This window comes from Protopterus annectens, chromosome 2.part1, assembly GCF_019279795.1.
Source record: "Protopterus annectens isolate FY-2018-M chromosome 2.part1, PAN1.0, whole genome shotgun sequence".
Lineage (NCBI taxonomy): Eukaryota > Metazoa > Chordata > Ceratodontiformes > Protopteridae > Protopterus > Protopterus annectens.
Genome location: NC_056729.1, coordinates 380,692,598 through 380,715,307, shown reverse-complemented (window position 1 = coordinate 380,715,307; position 22,710 = coordinate 380,692,598). Strand labels below are relative to the sequence as shown.

General features: G+C 41.7%; 1 protein-coding gene across 1 annotated transcript in view; it reads left to right on the top strand.

Annotated features, from left to right (window-relative positions):
• Positions 1-22,710, top strand: part of TLL1 (tolloid like 1) — a 1,749,881-nt gene that overhangs the window by 73,602 nt on the left and 1,653,569 nt on the right. The window contains exon 2 of the mRNA XM_044063452.1: positions 10,868-11,020. Within this exon, the coding sequence (XP_043919387.1) occupies positions 10,868-11,020 (153 nt within the window). The remainder of the gene's footprint in view (positions 1-10,867; positions 11,021-22,710) is intronic.

Sequence of the window (22,710 nt, the reverse complement as noted above, 5' to 3'; positions counted from 1 at the left end):
TGCAAGCTTGGTAAGGCAAAGGCCATATACTTTAGTCTGAACTGTTGAGAAATAAAGTCCAAAGGTTGAAGGACCAAGTACAGATCCTAGGGTTTGCCTATGGTGACAGCTGTACTGGTACAGGTTGATTCACCAACTTTTACAGTATGTGTACTGTAGGTGAGACGATTGTCTGTCTACTGATGTAAGAGTTAATTCCCAGCTGGCAGGCTTTCTCAATGATATTTGAATGGACGATCATGTCAGAACCCTAGGGCAGATCACGATAAGCAGTATGCACCGTCTTACCTTCGTCCAGGCCTATCGCATGGAATCAGTGGCCTGTGACAACAACATGATAGCGTATGGCATGCCTCAGCATGCACCTTCCTTATACGGTTGGATACACACTTAAACACACCCTCCACATGGGCTGTATTCCCATACAACGCTGTACATCAACATGCATCCTTCTGCGTAGAGGGGACAGCACCAGATGCATGCATGCATAGACACCTCATTACTCACCTTGACTGTGAGGTGGGCCAACATGTGATCACGGACCTCCTCTTCATGTACACTAGTCATATGGCTGTGTGGAACAGACCAGTGTGAGCTTTTGATGCTACATCATGTCTGTTATATCTGATAGATGTCCTCAAAGAGGTCATCATATCCTCTTGTGGAACTTGACCAGGTCAAGGCATTTGACACAAATCCACACACAAGTATTCATTCAAAACTGTCATATGGGACCATATAAACAGCTGTATTGCCAAATGAGTAAACCAGTGTATCACATACATGGCATCTGATTATGTTGAAATATGTAACGTGACCTATATCTCAGGTCCCATGATCAGGTCCATACATCAGTGTATTCTGCTAGGCCCTTTCCTGTCTGTTAGTTAAGTGATGAACTTACCAGATGACATAACATGCTTGATGGACATCCCAGATGACATACACATGTTGTGTCCACACAACTGCTTGAAGGACTACTTAATGTGGGCAATCATCAACTCCAACTGTAACATTACTATAATACAGACAGTGGTAATACACAACACTGCTGCCACAGACATGACTATACCTGCATTGACACGACACGGGGGATTTGCTAATTCAGGAAACAAACACACCACCCAAGTATAATGTGGGCATCACACCCTATAACCAGACCAATAGGTATGTGACCCATGTGCTGGGGTAGATGGTAAGTGGTACATCCACCAGCATGTGATCACAGTGCTGACTACTCCCTTGAATGTAACACAAGTACTGGGTATATGAAGGGCATCCACATCAGAGGCCATAATACCTTCATGGTTCCATGCCTTCATCACACCAACAACCGTGTACAATCCACCCTTCTTCATGTACCTCCAGACACATCTTCCAGTGATGTGTAACAGAAGTACATTACCTTTGTCACAGTGAGCTGTGACACACCTTTATTGACCATACGTACAATGGATATAAAGTGTATACACCCCTGTTAAAATGCCAGGTTTTTGTGATATAAAAAAATGAGACCACAATAAATAATTTCAAAACTTTTCCCATCTTTAATTTGACCTATAACCTGTACAATTCAATCGAAAAACAAATCTGTTAGGGGAAAAATATAAAAAATAAAAAACGTACAATAAGCTGGTTGCAGAAGTGTGCACACCCTTAAACAAATACTTTGTTGAAGCACCTTTTGATTTAATTACAGCATTCAGTCTTCTTGGGTAGGAGTCTATCAGCATGGCACATCTTGACTTGGCAATATTTGCCCACTCTTCCTTGCAAAAGCACTCCAAATCTTCCCGATTGCGAGGGCATCTCTTGTGTACAGACCTCTTCAGGTCACCCCACAGATCTTCTATTGGATTTAGGTCTTTGCTGTGGCTGGGCCATTCCAAAACTTTAATTTTCTTCTGTTGAAGCCATTCTTTTATTAATTTGGATGCATGCTTGGGGTCATTGTTGTGTTGAAAAGTGCAATTCCTCTTCATCTTCAGCTTTCTAACAAATGCCTGAAGGTTTTGGGTCAAATGTGACTGGTATTTGGAACTGTTCATAATTCCCTCCACCTTGACTAAAGCCCCAGTTCCAGCTGAAGAAAAGCAACTCCAAAGCATGATACTGCCACCACCATGCTTCACTATGGGGATGGTGTTCTTTTGGTGATGCAAAGTGTTGTTTTTCCGCCAAATGTACCTTTTGGCATTGGGGCCAAAAAGTTCAACCTTGGTCTCATCAGACCATAACATATTTTCTGACATGCTTTTGAGAGACTTGATGTATTGTTTTCCAATTTTAGCCAGGCCTGTATGTTTTTCTGTGCAAGAAAAGGGTTCCATCTTGCAACCCTACCCCATAGCCTAGACATATGCAGAATACGGGAGATTGTTGTCACATGTAGTACACAACCAGTACTTTCCAGAAATTCCTGCAGCTCCTTCAGTGTTGCTGTAGGTCTCTTGACAACCTCCCTGACCAGTTTTTGTCTCGTCTTTTCATCAATTTTGGAGGGATGTCTAGTTCTTTGCAGCATCACTGTTGTCCCATATTTTCTGCCCTTTTTGATGACTGTCTTCACTGTGTTCCATGGTATATCCAATGCTGTGGAAATGTTTTTGTACCCTTCTCCTGACTGATACCTTTCAACAGTGAGATTCCTTTGATGTTTTGTAAGCTCTCTGCGAACCATGGCTTTTGCTGTAGCAGGCAACTGAGTAAATGTCAGGAAAATCCTACTAGGACAGCTGAACTTTATTTGCGGTTAATCAGAGTCTGTTTAATTGGTGGCAGGTGTGTACCCAAGAAGACTGAATGCTGCAATTAAATCAAAAGGTGCTTCAACACAGTATTAGTTTAAGGGTGTGCACACTTATGCAACCAGCTTATTGTAAGTCCCCCCCAACATATTTGTTTTTCAGTTGAACTGTACAGGTTATAGGTCACATTAAAGGTGGGAAATGTTTTGAAATGATTTATTGTGGTCTCGTTTTTTTATATCACAAAAACCTGGCATTTTAACAGGGGTGTGTACACTTTTTATATCTGCTGTAGTTGTTCATTCTGTAGAATGTACATGACTTTGATGGTGCAGAAAACCAATCAAGTTGTTCCACTATATGCATGTGTGCTACCTGTTTTGTTTATGCACACACTACATACATAGTTGTTTGATAACATTAATGGCATGTATATCATTCAGGACAGTGTGGATTGTGCTAAATATATATATATATATATATATATATATATATATATATATATATATATATATATATATATATATATATATATATATATATATACCATGCACACAAGGGAGCTAGACTGTATTGCCCATACTGTCTCATACAGGTATAGCAGTGTCCCTCCACACTTACAGTGCCAAGATAGTGTGTATGTTTATCCTCATAGAGTGTAGATGTATCATAATGGTTGTTCGTGTGTGTACTCTCAGACTCCTGTCTTTTCACTGTAGATACATATGTTATGTCAGAGGCATGAGATTACTGGTGATATTTTGATACTGTCCATGATTGTGGCCAGTTCTAGTAATGTCTTCCATAAGCCTTTACCTGTGCCCACCTTACTGGACACCTCTGCTGAGAGTACTCTCCTATTCAGGCATATCCTTGTAAACAGCTTTGCAGTATGCACTCTGCCCCAACTGTACGTCAAATCCCTGATAAATGTCCTCTGCATTATTCATGTAAGGATGCTTATCTCTCTCAAGCATCCTTGTGATTATGTCACATATAACCCATTTTCCCTGTACAGTCCCTACTGTACCATGTTAGATATGTGATTGGTGTTGCTGCTGCAGCCATCTTCCATTAACATGCCCTCTTCTGCTGTACATTAGGTAGATGTTTGTGTTTCACTGTTGCAGTCATCACCTGTGGGTTATCCCTGCTGTGGTAGCCCTCGGCCGGCCCAAATACCAGAGTCCGTGTTTTTCTGCGTCAGCTGCTGTCGCTTGTTGACTGCCATCAGGTGCCAGTGCAATAAAGCAAGGCAGCTGATGTACATCAGTCTTTCTTGCCATGCAAGTGTGCCGGTCGGTCACTACCAGAGTTTGAATTACAGCTGAAAATGTCTAAAGCGGAGTACCCTGTTGGGGATCCTTTTTTCTTGCACTAACCGATGTCCAAAAAAAGTTAACAATTGTCTTGCCTATGGAAAGCAGGTCCCACACCGAGACCTCCATTCATACTGCATCACTTGTTTAGGCCCAGACCACAACCATTCATACTGCATCACTTGTTTAGGCCCAGACCACAACGTTGCCCATTGCCGGTTCTGTGCCCTCTTTTAATGCGAGAACCATTCGTCGTAGAGCTCTTATTGTAGACAGGTATTTTCGTCTTCCTCCTTCACATTCTGAAATGGCGTCCATCAGCCAACAATCCATAGACATTCTGAAAAAATATAGAGGTAAAGCTAGAGACAGACCACACAAGGCTAAGCCTTCCAATGACTCTACCGCTAAGTACGTCGTCAGTTCTCTGGAATTCAGTGAGGCACTTTCGCAGCCCCTGATGCTGATAAGATATCTATGCAGACCTCTACCGAGACCCTTTCAGAGTCCGGTATGCCACAGAAATCTGCTTAGTCTTCCGAACCTTTGGTTGTCTCTGTCTCATTTGTGTCCAGAGCCGCAACGTAGGCACTGGCTTCCGAGGAAGCCTTTCGCACTACCAAATCTAGACAGAAACCGACATCTTCTCATCCGACTTCTGTTTCTCTCAGACCGATATATACTCTTAGGCCTAGAAGCCAGGCCACTCCTAGAAAATCTACCTGTAGCCACCATCTTATTCCTGCTCTACCACCCCAAGCCTAAATGCTTAAAATGGTGGAGGATCTTATCTCCCTTATCAGAGATAGCCAGGCCACAACTTCTAAAAGGAAAAGACACCCTTCTCCTGAAATAATGACAGAAAAGGATTCTGAGGAAACTGATTATTAAGATTTTGAAGAGGAACAACAACCTCTGGCTGCTTATGCGGATTCAGATGCAGAGGATTCCATTTCTTCTGCCTCCCCTCCAGAAGACGTTTCCTTTGGGGAAACCCTTCACACCCTCAGGGAACATTTTCACTGGGAATCTCAGGACTTCCCTCAGTCTAAGAAAAGACTAAGAGAGTTTCTAGACCTACCTCAGCACAGACCCCTGGCCACCTCTCCCCATCTTAGAAGTGGTGGATGTTTTCCATGAATCCAGCTTAACCCCTGATGCCCTTTCACCTGCTCCCAGTAAACTTGACAGGTATTAGAGTACCGGATTCTCACAAATACCTGTACAGAAACCGGCTCCAGACGCAGAGGTCATTACACAGGGACCTAAAGGAGCTAAGGCTAGTTCTGCAAAGAATCCTATTCCTTCTGACAAGGATTCAAGAGCTCTGCACAGATGGGGTAAAAAAGTATAAACCTCTGCAACCTTCGCTATCAGAGCACTCAACTGTCAGTTCCATATGTTAAAATAACAACACACTTTGGAACTATTAAGGCAAAAGATTTCAACCTTTCCTGACCATGCCAATTCGAAAGAGTTAGCAGATTTACTGCACTCTACTTGTCAAGTGGCCAGACACTCATTACACTGTGGATATGGTGCCCTAGAAGCCTCAAGTTGGGCAGCAGTGTCAGGATCTGTCATTAGGAGGCATGCATGCTTGAAGTAACAACATCACCCTGATCATGTCAAGTCAAAATTAATTGATGCACCCTTGGATAAGGACTGTTTGTTTGGAGTAAAAGCAGAAGATGTGCTTAAAAAGGTGGAAGACAAAGCAAAATCTATGCAAACAGTAAAAAATTTATTTCAGGTTCAACCTTCTAGGTTCAGCAGGAATTTTCCCTCTAAGCACTGGTCCTTTCTTGCACCTAGCAGACAGGGACAAGGTAAGTCCCGTAGGGACAGACCACCCGGGCCCCTATCCCAGGGACAGCAGAGAAACAAACAGTGGACCACTTCCGCCCAAATGACAGGGAGTTCTAAGCCATATGTCTATGGCAAAAACTCTCAATGACTCCCTTTCCCCCCCTCTGCCCTGCTTTTACTCACCAAAAGCTAGGAGGAAGGCTGTCCCTCTGCAAAGAAAATTGGCTTTATGTAACTAAGGACCAATGGGTCTTAAAGATCATTTTTCAGGGATACAAATTCTCTTTCAATGAACTCCCAATTCCAAGATGCTACCCAGACTTGCCTCCAAATCAGTGGCAGAGGCATTGAAACAAGTCCAAACTCTCATTTCCCAGGGGGCAATAGAACCTGCCCCCTCAGATCAAACAGGCAAAGGCATTTATTCCAGACTATTTCTTGTTCCCAGAAAAGAGGGGAACTTGGCACCCCATCCTGGCTGTATCCATTCTGAACACTTCCCTAGTCGTCCCCAAATTCAGAATGCTAACTTTGCAGCAGCTGCTGCTGCCTATGTTGACAAAAAATGTCTGGTTAGTGACCGTAGACCTAAAAGATGCGTACCTCCACATCCCCATAAGGGAATCCTACAGCAAATTCCTGCACTTCAGAGCAAGCTCACAACACTTTCAGTTCTCTGCGCTACACTTTGGCTTATCTACTGCTCACTGCTCCCAGAGTATTCACCAAATGCTTAGCCCTGGCCATAGCATTTTGCAGACAGAGAAATATACAGATTTACCCTTAGTGCTGCGGTAGCCTTGTCGTGTCACAGTAAGACGTCCTGTTCGATCCTCAGCTGAAGCGTCTTCTGTGTGGAGACATGCGTGAATGGGCGTACCTTCATTGAAGGTTGTGCATCAGGGCTGGCAACTCTGCACGTAAAAATCTACTGCCAGTCATTAGCGGACCGGAGTTCCACTGTGGAGACCCCTAACCGGGAAAAGCCGAAAGACACAACAACCCTTATCTGGATGACTGCCTCATTAGGAGTGCAAAGAAAAGCTGCTCCAGGGCCTCCTCTTTGTCAAAGCCCTCCTAGCTTCCTTAGGGTTCACCATCAATGAGAAGAAATCAAAGCAAACACCCTCTCCAGGAAGACCATTTTCTTGGGAGCACTGCTGGACACAGTATCCCAAATGGCCTTCCTATCCCCAGAAAAGAAGAGCTTCCTGCCTCTCTACTTTACCCAGCTGGCTTCCAGATGTCACCTCACTGAGAGGAAGTTCCTGCAAGCCTTGAGGTATGTGGCATCTTGCATCCTTCTAATTCCTCTGGCCAGGCTTCATATGAGAAAACTTCAGTGGTATCTAAAGAACCTTTGGTGTCAGCACTTTCAGCCTCTAGAGACCTCTCTTCCTCTGATCCCTTGTATAAGAGCCAAGTTTCTCTGGTGGGCAGAGGCCTGTGCCAAGAACAAGGGTCTTCCCTTCATCCTCCACCATACTGGGTAGACCATCACCACCATCGCCCCAGACATTGCTTGGGACACTCACCTAGCAGGCAGGTGCACCCAAGGTCTTTGGGATGCCCAGCACTTTCCCTTACACATCAACCAGAAGGAAATGATGGCAGTAAAAAAGGCTCTGACATCCTTCAAACCCCATCTCTTAGGCCAGGAGTTCTCCTTATCAAAACAGACAATACCACAGTAATGTGGTACATCAACAAACAGGGAGGGACCCAATCTTACCCTCTGTGCTGGCTAGCCATGAACCTCAGGCTGGACAGCCTCCTCCATGGGATTACACCTAATAGCCCAATACCTACCACAGATCAACAATACCCTGGCAGACCACTTAAGCAGAAACTTACTGGATCCCCATGGATGGCAGCTCCACAGAAAAATCATTTTGCAAGTCATTCAGGAGTGGGGAACTCAATCTCTTTGCTTTGCACCTCAACCACCAGCTGAAACAATTCTGCACCAGAGAGTATCACCACCTAGCGTGGAAGGTGGATTCCTTGACCTTCCCCATGGAACTCCCTCTTTGTGTGCATATTCCCTCCTCTGCCTCTTATTCCCAAGGTACTGATCAGGATAAGGGAGGAGAGACCAAAGGCCATCCTCGTTGCTCTAGATTGGCCCAGCCAGCATTGGTACCCCTTACTGCGCAGCCTGACATTACAGCCTCCCAGGCAGCTTCCCCTGATCTCAGACCTCGTGACTCAGGTGAGGTGGGGCGAAATGCTGCACCCAGACTTGCAGGCTCTCAAACTGTCAGCACGGTTAATAGTCTAATAGCAAACAGGGGGCCCCTGTTAAGCAAACGGGTCCTAGTCATTATCACAAAGGTCAAAAGGCCCAGCACCAGAAAATCTTATGCAGAGAAATGGAAAAGATTCTGCTCCTGGAGCCAGTCCAGAGGGGGCAGTTCCTCACAACCTTCCATCTCTCTTATCCTGGACTACCTAGCGGAGTTACTCAATAGTGGCCTCTCCTTCTCTTCTATTAAAATCCACGCCTCAGCCATTTCGGCTCATTTTGATACAGATCAGCCCCTGTTCTCACATCCTTTGATTAAACAATTCCTCATAGGGGTTTCTAATATCAGATCTCCCCAGAAGGCCACCCACTCCAGCCTGGTACCTGAATTCTGTCTTGGTAAAACTACCTTAAACACCCTTGGAACCTGCTGCTTCAGCAGAACTGAGATGCCTCTCCTGGAAGACTGCTTTCCTACTAGTTATCACCTCAGCCAGAAGGGTTTCAGAACTTCAGGCACTGATTGCCATTGAGCCCTTCATCATTTTCCATGCAGACAGGGTCTCCCTGAGGACTAATCCCTCGTTTATGCCCATGATGGTATCTAATGTGACTTTCAACCAGGTCATACATCTACCCACCTTCTTTCCTAACCCTCAAAACAAGGGGGGAAGAATTCTGCACTCACTAGACATGCACAGACAGCTCAGCTACTACCTGGACCATACTAAACCCTTCAGGAAAACAGACCAACTTCTTGTCAGCTTTGTCCCAGGGACAGAGGGGAAGCCCATTTCCAAACAAACCATTTCCAAATGGATATCACACTGTATCCATTTATGCTACAGATTACTTCGGAAACCACCTCCTAAGTCTGTTCATACCCATTTCAATAGGGCAGCCTCCAATTCTGCAGCATTCCTCAGAGGAGTTCCCACCAGGGACATCTTGGAAGCTGCCACCTGGACTTCTGTCCATACCTTTGCAAAGAATTACCACCTACCTCTTTTCTCTAAGGCTAGGGCTGGGCTTGCCACTGCAGTTCTGCAGGGCATGCTGACCCATGCCTAGGTCTCTAACTAATCCTTTCACCCCTCTCCTCAGCTTTGGGAATCCTCCCACAGGTGATGACTGCAACAGTGAAACACGAAGAAGATAGTACAGTTACCATAAATGTAGATGTTCAAGTGTATTCACTGTTGCAGTCCTGGTTTCCCTCCCTCCTTGCCCCTTATATCCTCTTTCCTTAGGGAGACATAAGCTTCTTATGGTGGCTTTTAGCCACCAGGACCACTTTACCTTATTTTCTTGGGCTTCTGACTGGTTAGTGCAAGATGAAATGATGTAATGGCGTCAGCTGCCTTGCTTTATAGCATTGACAACCTGATGTCAGTCAACAAGCGATAGCAGCCGACGCAGAAAAACATTGACTCTAGTATTCGGGCCAGCCAAGGGCTACCACAGCAGGGATAACCGACAGGTAATAACTGCAACAGTGAATACACTTGAACATCTACATTTATGGTAAGTGTACACAACTGTACTTTTCATCTGTCCTCTTCCTCTATGTTCATTCCTACAATTCATGTGTGTGTCCCTATTCAATATACACACTTCCCCTGAGTGTTCATTTTATATGGCAGTCCATGTCCCATTACAAATCATTTATATAGCTTCAGTACACAATGCCAGGAATGGGATATCACAATACTCTGCTCTGTATGTACACTGTCCTGTACTGTGTTTGGACCATATACTTCATTTTCATAACTCTCAACCTTCCAGATATTCCCAGGATGTCCAGATGTTTTTCTTGTCAAATTTGTGGCTTTATGCAATATCACTGGGATGATCTCAGGACTGATGCGAGTCAGTATTACATACATTTGAGGTTGTACCTCTCAACTGTCCTGATTGGTGCAAAATGTCTAATATTTTTGATCTTTTCCTCATAACATATTGGTTTTCTGGAAAATCATTGGCATATCATTGCTGATTGAAGTCACTTGCTTTTCAAAAAGTTCATAGTATGGTACAACCTATTATTCCTTCAACTTTCTAAGTTTGGAAGACCAAGGGCCTTTGTCCCCCCATTATTTATGGCTTTGTCCAGATTTCTTGGTCTAAGAGGTTGAGAGAGTTTCATTCTCACATATTTCTATGCTACATCTATGTCATATATGTCCCTGTTTCTGGTTATGTGTCCCCTCAGTACATTGGCCTTTGTGTAGATGTGTTTCACTAACAGATGGACAACTATCTGTGAAGTCCTACTGATCATTGTGGCATTCCACGGACTATAGGTGCTCAGATTTCCACAGAATTAATATCTACATTCTCTTGCACAGTTTCCTGGCCAACAACACTGTTGCCAGCCATGATACCTAGTTTAGATGCACCGCACTGAATTAATATACATTGTGAGCTACTGCTCGCCACACACTGCCGCGCAAACATGTAAACTTCCTGTTAGCTTCGTGCGCAGCCTACATGAAGTTTGAGTCCCAGGGATACTCTTTCCTCAGCAGCTAGTTCAGGATGCTTCCTTAACCTTTGGGAATACCATTAGTTTATGTGACCAGCTTCCAAGTTCATCAGATACATATTGTTGAGTATAGCTTTTAATAACGTGCACTTAAATGTCTGGCAGAAGGAATGCATAACTGCTTTAAAATGTTTTGTCAGAAGATGCAGACTGTTCAAATCTGGCTAGATTGTTTTTAGATGTATTCTTAATGTTGTTGTAGACACAAAACAAGACAAAACAACAAGGGAAAAATCCGACCAAAAATCATTAGAAAAGAGTGAAAAAACGCGTTTTCCCAGAGCTGCAACATCTCGACCAGAAAGAATATGGCCTGGAGCTGTCATTCCCTATGTTATTGGGGGCAATTTTACTGGTGAGTTATTTTTGTTACCTGCTTGTGTATACTGGCGGTGCTTTCTTTAACATGGGGTGCTGTTTATTTTTAAGGCTACAGTGCAGTGGATGTCTTGAACCAGTGAGATATGAGATCTTATTTAATTTAAAGCCATCTTTGGTCATTTCATTGTGTATAAACTAATTCTGCAGCTTTGTGAAAGAATTATAAAACTAATAAAACCCAAAGACTGCTGCAAAAACAGGATAATGCCTCTCTTCAAAGATAAATCCAATAAAATCAATCAAGTGTATGCTGAAAGTGAGGCAATGGTGGTTCCTAGTACATCCAAACAACGACAGATCAGTCCATATAAAACAATTTTATTTTATTATAAAAGACAGATCAGCGCTTTTACTACATGAGCTTCATCAGATCTATAACAAAAACACTGATAACCAGGGTATAAGAACAGTATTAATTAATTAATCAACCTATCTAATGAGAGGTCTAATCAAGCCTTAAAGCAACACTGATATTGTCATGCGTATAAAAATAAATTCTCACAAACAAATATATAAATAAATAAATATGGACTGCATAAATTCATATGTAAAAACATAATTAATCAAACATATCTATAAATACAAATACTTATATATATTAAAATCAAAAATACACATGAAAATATGCATGATAATATTTCAATTCACTTTATATTCCTACATTGTTTCAATCTGGGTTTTACTGAAGCTCGTTCATTAAGACCTGATCCAGAATCAGCTCTCAATAAAATTATCCATTCACATTCCCTACTCTCAGTGTAGTTCACATCACCACCTCCCCTCTTATTTGGTGTTATGACTTCTAAAACCTTAAATGAGAAAGTATGTCCTTCTCCAAACAAAGTAACATGTTTGGCTAAGGCATTGCTTTGTATACCTTTCCTAATGTGGTATATATGCTCTCTCATTCTATCACGCAAAGGGCAGTTGGTTTTCCCTACGTAGAAGGAGCTGCATGAACTGCAGATAGCCAAATATACCACATGAGGTGTCATACAATTAGCCTCAATGGTTGTATTAAAAATTACATGTGTGTCTGGATGCAAGAAGCTAATGCTTTCATCTATATAAGAACAGAAATTGCAATGCTTACAGGGCCTAGTATATCCAGTGCGCCTAGCTCTTCTATCAAATTTGGGATAACAGAGTAGTTTTTTAAAATTATTCTTATTCCTGTAGATGAAACGAGGTTCATCCCCCACTATCTCTCTTATTTCTTCATCAACATGTAAAACACCCCAATATTTACCAATGATCTCCTTAACCTTCCCATAATCTGATGAAAAATAAGTAGTAAATTTAACATCCGAGTGGGTACTATATTCCCTCACATCTTGTTGGGAACATCTAGGTCCAAAATATGGTGAGCCTGAAGTCGTACGGAGATAGCAAGCTTCCCTTAAATATTGATTAACCTCTCCACTACCATATCCCCTATGTATCAATCTATCTCTGAGGTCATTTAACTCAACATTAAAGCCCTCTTCCATAGGGTTCAGCCTAGAAGCTCTAATCGCCTGACCCTTCATTATATTCCTGAATACAAACGGTGGATGCATACTAGATCTCATAAGTAGGGAGTTACTATAACAGGATTTACGATGTACCCCCGTATTTATCATGCCACAAGAAAGCTTCTCTATATACAAATCTAAGTATGATATTTTCTGATCTGAATACTGCATTGTAAATTTAAGGCAGGTGGTCAAATTGTTCATAATCGAAAACATAGTCTGTAACTGTAGATCTGTTCCCTTCCAAAGAAGGAAGAGATCATCTAGAAAGAGTCGATAAAAAATCACATGTGCTTTAAATAGTGTCTCACGGAACAACACATGTTCCTCCCAATATGCCAGGAACATGTTGGCGTAGCTGTTGGTACAAGGTGTGCCCATGGCTACGCCATCTAATTGTCTATATATCGTGTCTTTAAACATAAATAAGTTGTTTTCAAGTATCAATTCTAAAAAATGAACTATCAAGTCTATATCGACTGCTGTATATTCACTATGTTCCTTTAAATATTCAGAAACATAAGCGAGACCTAACTCATTCGGAATAATGGTGAAGAGGGATTGCACATCAAAGGTGACAAAAAGAATACCTTCCATCTCTTCATATTGTTTAATACAGTCATATAAGTCAGTTAAGAACTGTTTAGAATCTCTTAACACATAAGCATTTCTGTTCAAGACCACTCTAAGATGCTTCTCTACATATACAGACAAGTGTTCAGTGATCCAGCCTCTACCTGAAACTATTGGTCTCATAGGTGGTTTATGAAGATCTTTGTGTATCTTAGGTAACCCGTGGATACTCGGGATAATCGGTTTACTTATTGTCAAATAGTCATATAACTCTTTATCTATTAAATGACTTTTAAAAACATTCAACAATGTATCACTGATGTACGTAATGATACCACATACATCATCCAAGTTTATAGTTTCATAAAAGCTGTCCCTCAACATAGATTCCATGGAAGTGATATAATGCAACATGTCCATTACAACTAATCGACCACCCTTATCAGCAGGTCTTATAATAATGTTAGGGTCATCCTGTAATTTCTTAAGACTCTGCCTCTCCCTAAATGTGAGATTATCTTGTCGCCAGGGTTTACTACTCATATTCCTGTTAACATAATATTCATATAACTCATCCTCAGTCAGCTTGAAAAAAGCTTCTACTAGGGGATGGTGTATTGGTACATATTCACTCAGATTCTTAAAAGCTGGTTGCCTTCTTTCAATTGGTTCATCAGTTGTCCCTTTATATATAAGCTAAAGCATTACACTTCTACAGAATAATTTCAAATCAAGCACTGTGTCAACTAACTTACTATGATTTCTGGGAATAAAATTCAACCCCTTCTCCAATAATGTTATATCATCTGTAGTCAGTGTAATTTTGGATATATTATGTATCAATGTTTGCTGTTCCACATCTTCTTCAATGTTTGATGGATTGGAACGTCCCCTGAGAGCTTCCTTTTCTGTCTGCCACGGCTCATGGAGCGTGTCCTCCTCGGACCTTTCTCCATGCGTACTGGCAAAGGAAAAGGTAAACCCTGATTCGCATTAATACTTTGCCTTGCTGAAATTTTCAACACTTTGGGTCTAACTACAATGTCAGATTCAACTTCTATTGATTTATCCTTAACAATACGTACATCGGGGTATAAATTCATTCCAGAATGGACACTAGAATGCATGAGATTTATAACATCTGTAGAGTCAGTATTAGAGTGCACCAAATCTCCTGCATTACAGTTAGAGGTATCATTAAGTGCTATTGTGTCAAGCCCTTCCTTAAGAATAGCATCATCCCTACCACTTTTAAATTGGTTAATATCATAGTTTAAAATAATATTGCTAGTTGCACTATCCTTAGAAATATTGTCTAATTTGCTATTAATATTCAATTGTTTAACATTCACATTCATATCACAATTTAATGGCTCAACGTTAATACATCTTGTGTGGTTTACATCTGTAGGTGCAACCACAGAGTCTGTCATATTGTCTTGTCCATGTCTGGGCCATACAAAGACATGGCCACGTTTAAAATTGTTAATGTCCCTTGTTGCCTTATGTCTCTTCTGCTGCAAAAGCTTTCTCTCAAAAGCATTTATTTTAAATGTTTGATTAATTATGTTTTTACATATGAATTTATGTAGTCCATATTTATTTATTTATTTATATATTTGTTTGTGTGAGAATTTATTTTTATACACATGACAATATCAGTGTTGCTTTAAGGCTTGATTAGACCTCTCATTAGATAGGTTGATTAATTAATTAATACTGTTCTTATACCCTGGTTCTCAGTGTTTTTGTTATAGATGTGATGAAGCTCATGTAGTGAAAGCGCTTATCTGTCTTTTATAATAAAATAAAATTGTTTTTATATGGACTGATCTGTCATTGTTTGGATGTACTAGGAACCACCATTGCCTCACTTTCAGCATACACTTTGATTAATTATAAAACTAACTTAACTACCATAATATAAACTCACATGAAAGTGACAGATTCATAGAGTGCCCATTTTTAAGAGATGCAGTAGTAGCCAGATGAACACATATTACTTTTTTTTTTGAAAGTCAGCCTTAATGATATGAAAAGACTTCACAGGTGTCCTATAAAAGATAAATGTCAGAACTGCAAATTGCTTCTGAAATTTATATTTCACTCTATAGTTACAGAGCTTGAATCTAATAGCCAACATCAGTGATGTAGATGGATAAAACCGTGACTACAGCTAAAGGAATTAGAGTTAAAAAAGCAGCTCAGGTGCTTGACACTGCAAATCAGGAAGATGGGCGCACCTATCCTCGAGATGTTGATAAGATTGCTATGACCCACAGCCACAGGTGATTTCTGACAGAGGTTGGAGGCGTATATGGACATTGTTCTCAGGGCCACATAGCTGTGGCTGAGTCACTCTGAAGGCAGGATGGTACACCAGTTTACTTCACTGGAGACCCTCTTCTGTGCACAGAGCTGGGTCTTTAGGAGCACAAACACTCCCCAGCAGCAGTGCAATGCTTTATTCTCCTCACTTGGTTACAGTTAGTTTGCTAGCAGGCTTGTTCAACTTGGTGAATGAAGAGATGTCCTGGGAGCAGCTGAACATCAGCTGCACTGAATCAAAAATCCTGCCCCCCCCAAAAAAAAAAATCTTGAGTCCAATGTAGACAAAAAGATTAATTTTTATGTCTATTTTATAGTTTTTGTAGAAAATATTAACTGATAAAGGATTTGCCATTGTAACAACGAGTCATGGCTACATAACACACTTTAATATGTCCTTGCACAAATGTAGTATATGGTTTTGTCAAAATTGTCAGTAACCACAGAAGTAGCTGAAATAAGCTTCTAAAGTAAGTGATGTAGTTAATCAGGCTGAAGGTGTATCACATGACATGCAGCATTTTGTAGCTAGGATTATTAGCATTGAAAGCTATACATCTTGTACACTGTATCTTTTTTATTATAAAACAAATGTATCTGTGCTATATATATTCTGTGAAATATTACGCATTGCATTATTATTTTATATTAACCTTATCTTGGGGATCTTTACATCCTGTGAGATCTTTTGTTCATATATCATTTGCTGTCATGATCAGCTCTCTTATCTGTCTGGATTCTTCAGTGATCTTCCAAATATGGTGTGTTTGGAAGAACTGTTTTCACTGGACCTCTCATCTTCCTTTCATTTCAGTTCTTTCTGCATTACAGACATGAGTTCTGTAGACTTTCTCTTCCTCTGTGCAGCTCTTGACTGTTGCAATTCTAAAAATCTTTTTTTTTTATGTGTGTGTCAGTACTGATTGTAACAGTTATGGTAACTTTTCTACCCTGGATGATTTTATTTAATACAAATATTTGCAGTTGCCTTGTAAGATGGTAGTTTGGCTGCTTTATCGTCAGTTTTATCTTTAGGCTGTGACCTTTCCCATCGCTTTTGTATCCTTCATCTCCCGACTTTAAATCTGGTATTCTTTTGCAGTTTCTTGCAGATTAGTATTTTTTAGTCTATTGATTTCTTTCCAGCATTTCCTTTAATTTTACTGATTTGCACATGCTGGGCAGTAGCACAGACTCTAGATAGAAAAAGAGTTGTAGAGACCATCTGCTTTGATCATCAGTTGTGGTGTGCAGTATCCTCAGGAGAGGAATACACAGATCGCAGATTGCATGTCATTTCAGGGCAAGCCACTCAGTGGTGTGAAAATTGGTTCTAGGTGATTTGGTTCTGTTGACTAATGTTACCAAATTAGACATGGGTATTTGCTGGTAATAACGAGTTGAGGACCCAGCTTACTCTGACCTGTGCCAAGGACCCATGCTGACTTTGGGAGGGGTGTATGTGCCCCTCTTGGCTAGTGTGTGCCAGCCATAAAGCCTAGCAGCCAGGGTTCAATAAGCTACTTGCTGGTCAGTGTCCATTTGTACAGATTTGGTTACCTGGGATAGCTCTACTGAGCCAAAGCTGGATGTAAAACCATTCAGCCTGCAAATGTATAGTAAGAATTGCCACACTCAATGAAAGTTCACTAAAAGGATGAAGTTTGGAAGTTTATGATGTCATGGTAAAGAGGAGACTGGACATCTCATGTATCCAGGACACATTGTGGAAGGTGGAAGGCCACTGAGCAAATTCATTTGGCTTTGGGTCCAGAGTCTCCTAAACATGAGGAAGACAAACTAGAAATGGTGAGGGAATTGTGAGGGAGGGACTTGAGAAGACAGTGAGGGATATCATCAGAATTAGTGATAGACTCATGGCGGTCTGACTCCAGTGTAATCATATGGCACTTTGCCTGCACTCCACACCAGGGTTGTAATAGTGAAGAAAAAAAATGCATTCAGACAACAGTTCCAGGACCTACTAGATAAAGCAGGAAGGCATGAATTGGTGTTGATAATGGATGACTTGAATATACATATCAAGACAGACAAAACAACCTTTTTAATGCTGTGGTCCACATGGGTAGAGTAACAGGAAAGAGGAAGGAGAGGCCATTCTAGACTTCTGTTGGGCAAATGGTTTGATGGTGGCCTACACATGGTTCAGCAGGAGAGAGAGTCACAAGATCACATACACGAATGGCCAACATGCAACTTGGATAGGATTCCTCCTATTAAGGAAAGGGCACTAGGGTAGAATAAATTATTGCCAAGTCATTCCCAGTAAAATAGTTGGTCCACAGCATAAACCACTGGTTGCAGTGGTCAGAGAAGACTCTAAGGTGAACAGAGACTAGGCTAAAGATCTTGAAGTTGACTGGAGATAAAGAACCAGATTTTTAGGAATTACTCGGGGATCTGTCACCTTAGGAATAAGAGGAAATAGGTGGAGTTAAAGAAGAGTGGCAGTGCTTCAGAACAGCATGTATCAGGACTGCAAAACCGGTATGTGGTCAAGGCAGGTGTGGAAATGAGATACATGTGGAAAGCTGGTGTTGGAATGCTGAAGTCCTGGAAGTTATCAGAAGGAAAGAGTGAAGGAAAAATGGGAGATAGAAAAGACAGACTAGTGTAAGAAGGAATACAGGTTGGCTAACAAAGAGGCTAATCGAGGAGTTGCAATCGCAAAGGACATGGCATCATAGGTACTCTACTAGCTTGTGGAAAGTGACTCTGTAGATGTCACAAAGAAACGTTCAGGTCGCAAGGCAAAGACAGCAAGATAAAGGGGATAGTTAGAAACCCTTCATAAGGGATGCCAGCAATAACCTGCTCACCAGAACACAGGACATTAAAGGCATATGAAAGGTACTTTCAGCAGCTTCTGAATGAAGAAATCTCAACAGAAGGTGTATTGCCCTAGATATAACCTGTGATGAGAGAAGAGGTGGAGTCCACCCTAGAAGAAGTAAGAACAGCATTAAGGCAAATGCAGTTGGGGGAAGCAGCAGGCTCAGATGAGGTCACAGTAGATATGATCAAGATGTTGGATAAGACTGGGAAGAAATGTCTCCTGAGAGTACTTGTTACAGTACAGAGTGAAAGGCGCATCTCAGATGGTTGGAGAATAAGCATACTACTGCCAGTGTACAAAAACAAAGGAGATATCCACAGCTGTGGTCAGTACAGAGGTATCAAGATCCTGTCTGACTGCATGAAAGTTTTGGAGATGATGATTGATAAAGAAATATGCAGAGTAGTAGCAAGTAAGATGGGAGATGAGCAGTTCAGATTCAGATCAGAATGCAGCACAACCAACCCAATGTTCGCAGTGAGACAGCAGAGAAGAAGCTAGAGCTGAGGAAAGAGCCCAACTGGGCATTCCTAGACTTGAAAAAATCATATAACAAGGTCCCAGAAAAGCTGATTTTGGCAGTCGTACAGTGGTTTGAAGACCCAGAAACATTGGTAGAATTAGTGCAAGCTATGTAGAATGACTCAGTGACACAAGTACGAACAGTGTTTGGTGAAACAGAGAGGTTCCCAGTAAGAGTGCACGTGCATCAGAATTCAGCTCAGTCTCCACTGCTGTTCATATTGAAGATGGACTTACATCAGCAAACTGGTTGGGTGGGGGGGGGGGGCAGATCAACAAAGTTGTATGTAGACTATGTGGCATTACAAGCACACTGATCAAGAACTTCAGCAAAAGATAGGGGGATGAGGGAATGAAATGCAAAACTGAAGGCATGTGGGATGAAACTGAGAAGATAAGACAGTAATGGCAGAAAATGGGGTAAATCTGAAAAAATGAGAACTGAGATAGAAGGGAACATAATGGTATAGGTTAACAGCTTCAGGTATCTGAGAGGGGTGGTTGAGGAGAGGGGAAGTCTGAACGAGGAAGTCAGAGTTAGATTCAGGGGCTGCAGCCAACTGGTACAAAGTGTTGTGGTAGTGCATGACAGAAGAATGCAAAACAAGGCGAAAAGTAAGGTGTACAAAACTGGTGGGATCAGCACTAATGTATGGTACAGAAACTCAGGAGGTAAAGATAAAGCAGTTGAGGAAGCTAAAGGTGATTAAGATGAAGTGCCTGAGATAGGTGGTAGTATGCACACTGTGGAACAAGCAGAGAAATGAGGACATCAGAGAAGAGGCCAAAGTGGCTTCAATTGTAGAGAAGGTCAAAGGGAACAGATTACAGTGGTTTGGGCATGTCTGCAGAAACGCAGAAGACAATCTGGTGATAAAGATTTGGAACAGACAGGAAGAAGGCAAGAGGAATTGAGAGCATTCAGCAAAGTGATGAATGGATTTTTGAGAGAAGACCTATGAAAGTCAGACATGATTGTCGAAGAAGGTAGGAGAGTGGTATTCGATCGAGAGAGATGGCGACAGTTGACACGACACTGGGGTACCAAGTAGAAAACTGGGAAAGGAGGTTGATTAATGTACTTGAAGTAGGTAATTTTCCTTTTGCCCATTAACAACTGAGAAGGAGATGAACTTGAGTCCCTGCAACTGACATCCCTGTATTCCTAAACTCTAACATGACAATCCTTGTAGCTTCTGCTAGTGCATTGTCTTACAAGGCACAGCTGAATTAACTTGTGATATGCTTGAACTCCCACTTTCAGATTTTTTAAACATCTGACATTTGTACTGGACCATTAACAGGTATATCATCAGACATTTCCTATTTGGTTGTTTTAGGGAACTTAAAATAATAATCTGCAGATAAGAGATGCATGTCTTTGAATTGAATTGGAACAAATCTGTGGCTGCTCTGCTCCATGGTCAAAGATGCTGTTGCTCACCAGGAGGTCCAAGGAGTATGCAAGTTAACATTTTTTTCTTATGGACTGGTGTTATAGTATGAATTGCATGTGACACTACTGTGTACTACTTTTGTATTTAAACACCTTTATTAAATTATCATTTGGGTCTGTACTTACACTCAATCACTATCTTCCTTCATAAAGCATAACCTGTGGTTGCTACATATGACCTCAATATTGCAGGAGCTCTGTCAAAAAGCCATACACTTACAAGTTAACTGAGACTTTTGTCATTGTTTCACTGTGTGATTGAAAGGCTCGGTGAAATAGTAGGACCCTTTACTAAGTTGGCCACTGTCTGCTTGACCAGTAGACTATACTGCAGATGCCAGGTATTTAGCCTCAGGAAATTGCTGAAAACCTGATGTTCTTCGTGTTTCACTGTTCCAGTCATTACATTTGGGTTATCTGCCTACAGGTAGCCCTCAGTCGGCCTGATTATCAAAGTCTTGGGTCCTGCGTCAGATGCTGTCTCTTCTTCCATGACGTCAGGTAGTCACGGGTATAAATCATGCACATCAGTCTTTCTTGCCACGAGGTGCCCAAAGCAGAAGCAGTTCGGAAGTGCCGGTCGGCCAACTCCTGAAATTTCCATTTTCAAGTTTTCAGAACTGAAGTCTTCAAAAAAGCTAAGTACCCTGTTGGAGATCTTTTTTCTTGCTCTAAATATGTCAGTAAAAGTTAACAATTGTATTACTTGTGGAAAGCAAATACCTCATAAATATTTTCATTCGTACTGCATTCCTTGCTTAGGCCTAGACCACGACATCCCTCACTGTCAATTTTGTGCCATATTCAATCCTTGAACTATTCATCATCAGTTCATTTTTGCATCAAACTATTTTGGTACTCAGTTTAATTATCCAAAAATGGCTTCGGTAAGCAATCCGACTACCGACATTCCGAAAAAACGTAAAGATAAAAACAGAGACGGACCACATAGGTCCAAAGATGCAGACACCGCTTCCGTTAAGCTAGTCCTCGGTACTTAGTGAGGTGCTTTCGCAGCCCCTGATACCCGCTACTTCAGATGCACAGGCCTCTACTGAGACCCATTTGGAGCCTGGTATGCCTCGAGATGCTTCTATGACTATGGAACCTGCGGATGTCTCTACCTTGGATGGGTCTGGAGCTGCTGTGCAGGCAGCGGCTTCTTAGGGTGTATTCAGGCCTACTGACTTTCATATCAAACCAACGCCATCTTCTTCTTCAAGGCCTAAATCTCGACCCACGCCTAGAAAACCGACGTCCAAACCGCATGGTCAGGCCCATATGCCTAAAAAACAAATGATAAGAATGGCTGAAGACCTTATTACTCTAATTAGGGGAAGCCAGCCTTCTCCCTCTAAGAGACCTAGAACTGATTTTCCTTCTGTTTCTTCCAGGATTCTAAAATTTCTGTTTCTTCTGATGACCGGTATTTGCCCTTATCTACCTATGAGGATTCTGATGCAGAGGACTCAATTCCCTCTGCTTCCCCTCCAGAGGAGTTTTCTTTTGGTGAATCTTTGCACACTTTTAGGGAGCATTTCCACTGGGAAAGCCAGGATTACTCTGACTCCAAAAAGAGGCTTACAGAATTCTTACTTCTACCTCAACACAGGCCTTAAGCTATCCCTTCTGTACTAGACATTGTAGATTATGCCTTCTTGGAATCTACCCTGGCCCCAGACACTTTACCTCCAGCTCCCAGGAAACCTGACAGGTATTACAGAGTACCTGACTCGCGCAAGTTCTTTTTTAAGAATCCTACTGCGGACCCAGAGACCATTTCACAGGGACCCAAAGACTTAAGGCTACTACTGCCAAAACCCTACCCCCTCTAATAGAGATTACAGGGCCCTGGACAGATGGGGTAAGAAGGTATACACTTCTGCTACTTTGGCCATTAAGGCCTTAAACTGCCAATTTCATATGTTAAAGTATCAGCAGCATATTATTGGACTACTTAAACAGAAAATTATGTTGATTCCTGACTGTGCTAAAAATAAAGAATTGCAGGATTTAATGCATTCTGCTGAACAAGTGGGTAAACACACTGTGCAATGTGGTTTTGACTCTTTAGAGGCATCTTGCTGGGTCTCTTCTTAGAAGGCATGCTTGAGTTAAGGAGCAAAATTTGCCAGATCATGTTAAAGCTAAGTTACTGGATGCTCCCTTAAACCAACACTGCCTGTTTGGCAACAAAGCAGAAGAAGTACTTAAAAGATGGAGGAAAAAACTAAATCTATGCAAACTGTTAAAGATTTCCTGCAAGTACAGCCTCCTTGAATTGGTCCTTTCCTGTCTCTTCCAGGCCTTCTCAGTCCAAACCCAGGAACAGCAGACCACCTAGGCTACAGTCTCAAGGTGCTCACAGGCCTAAGCAGTGGGGGGCTCCCACTTCCAAAGCTGGAAGTAGTAAG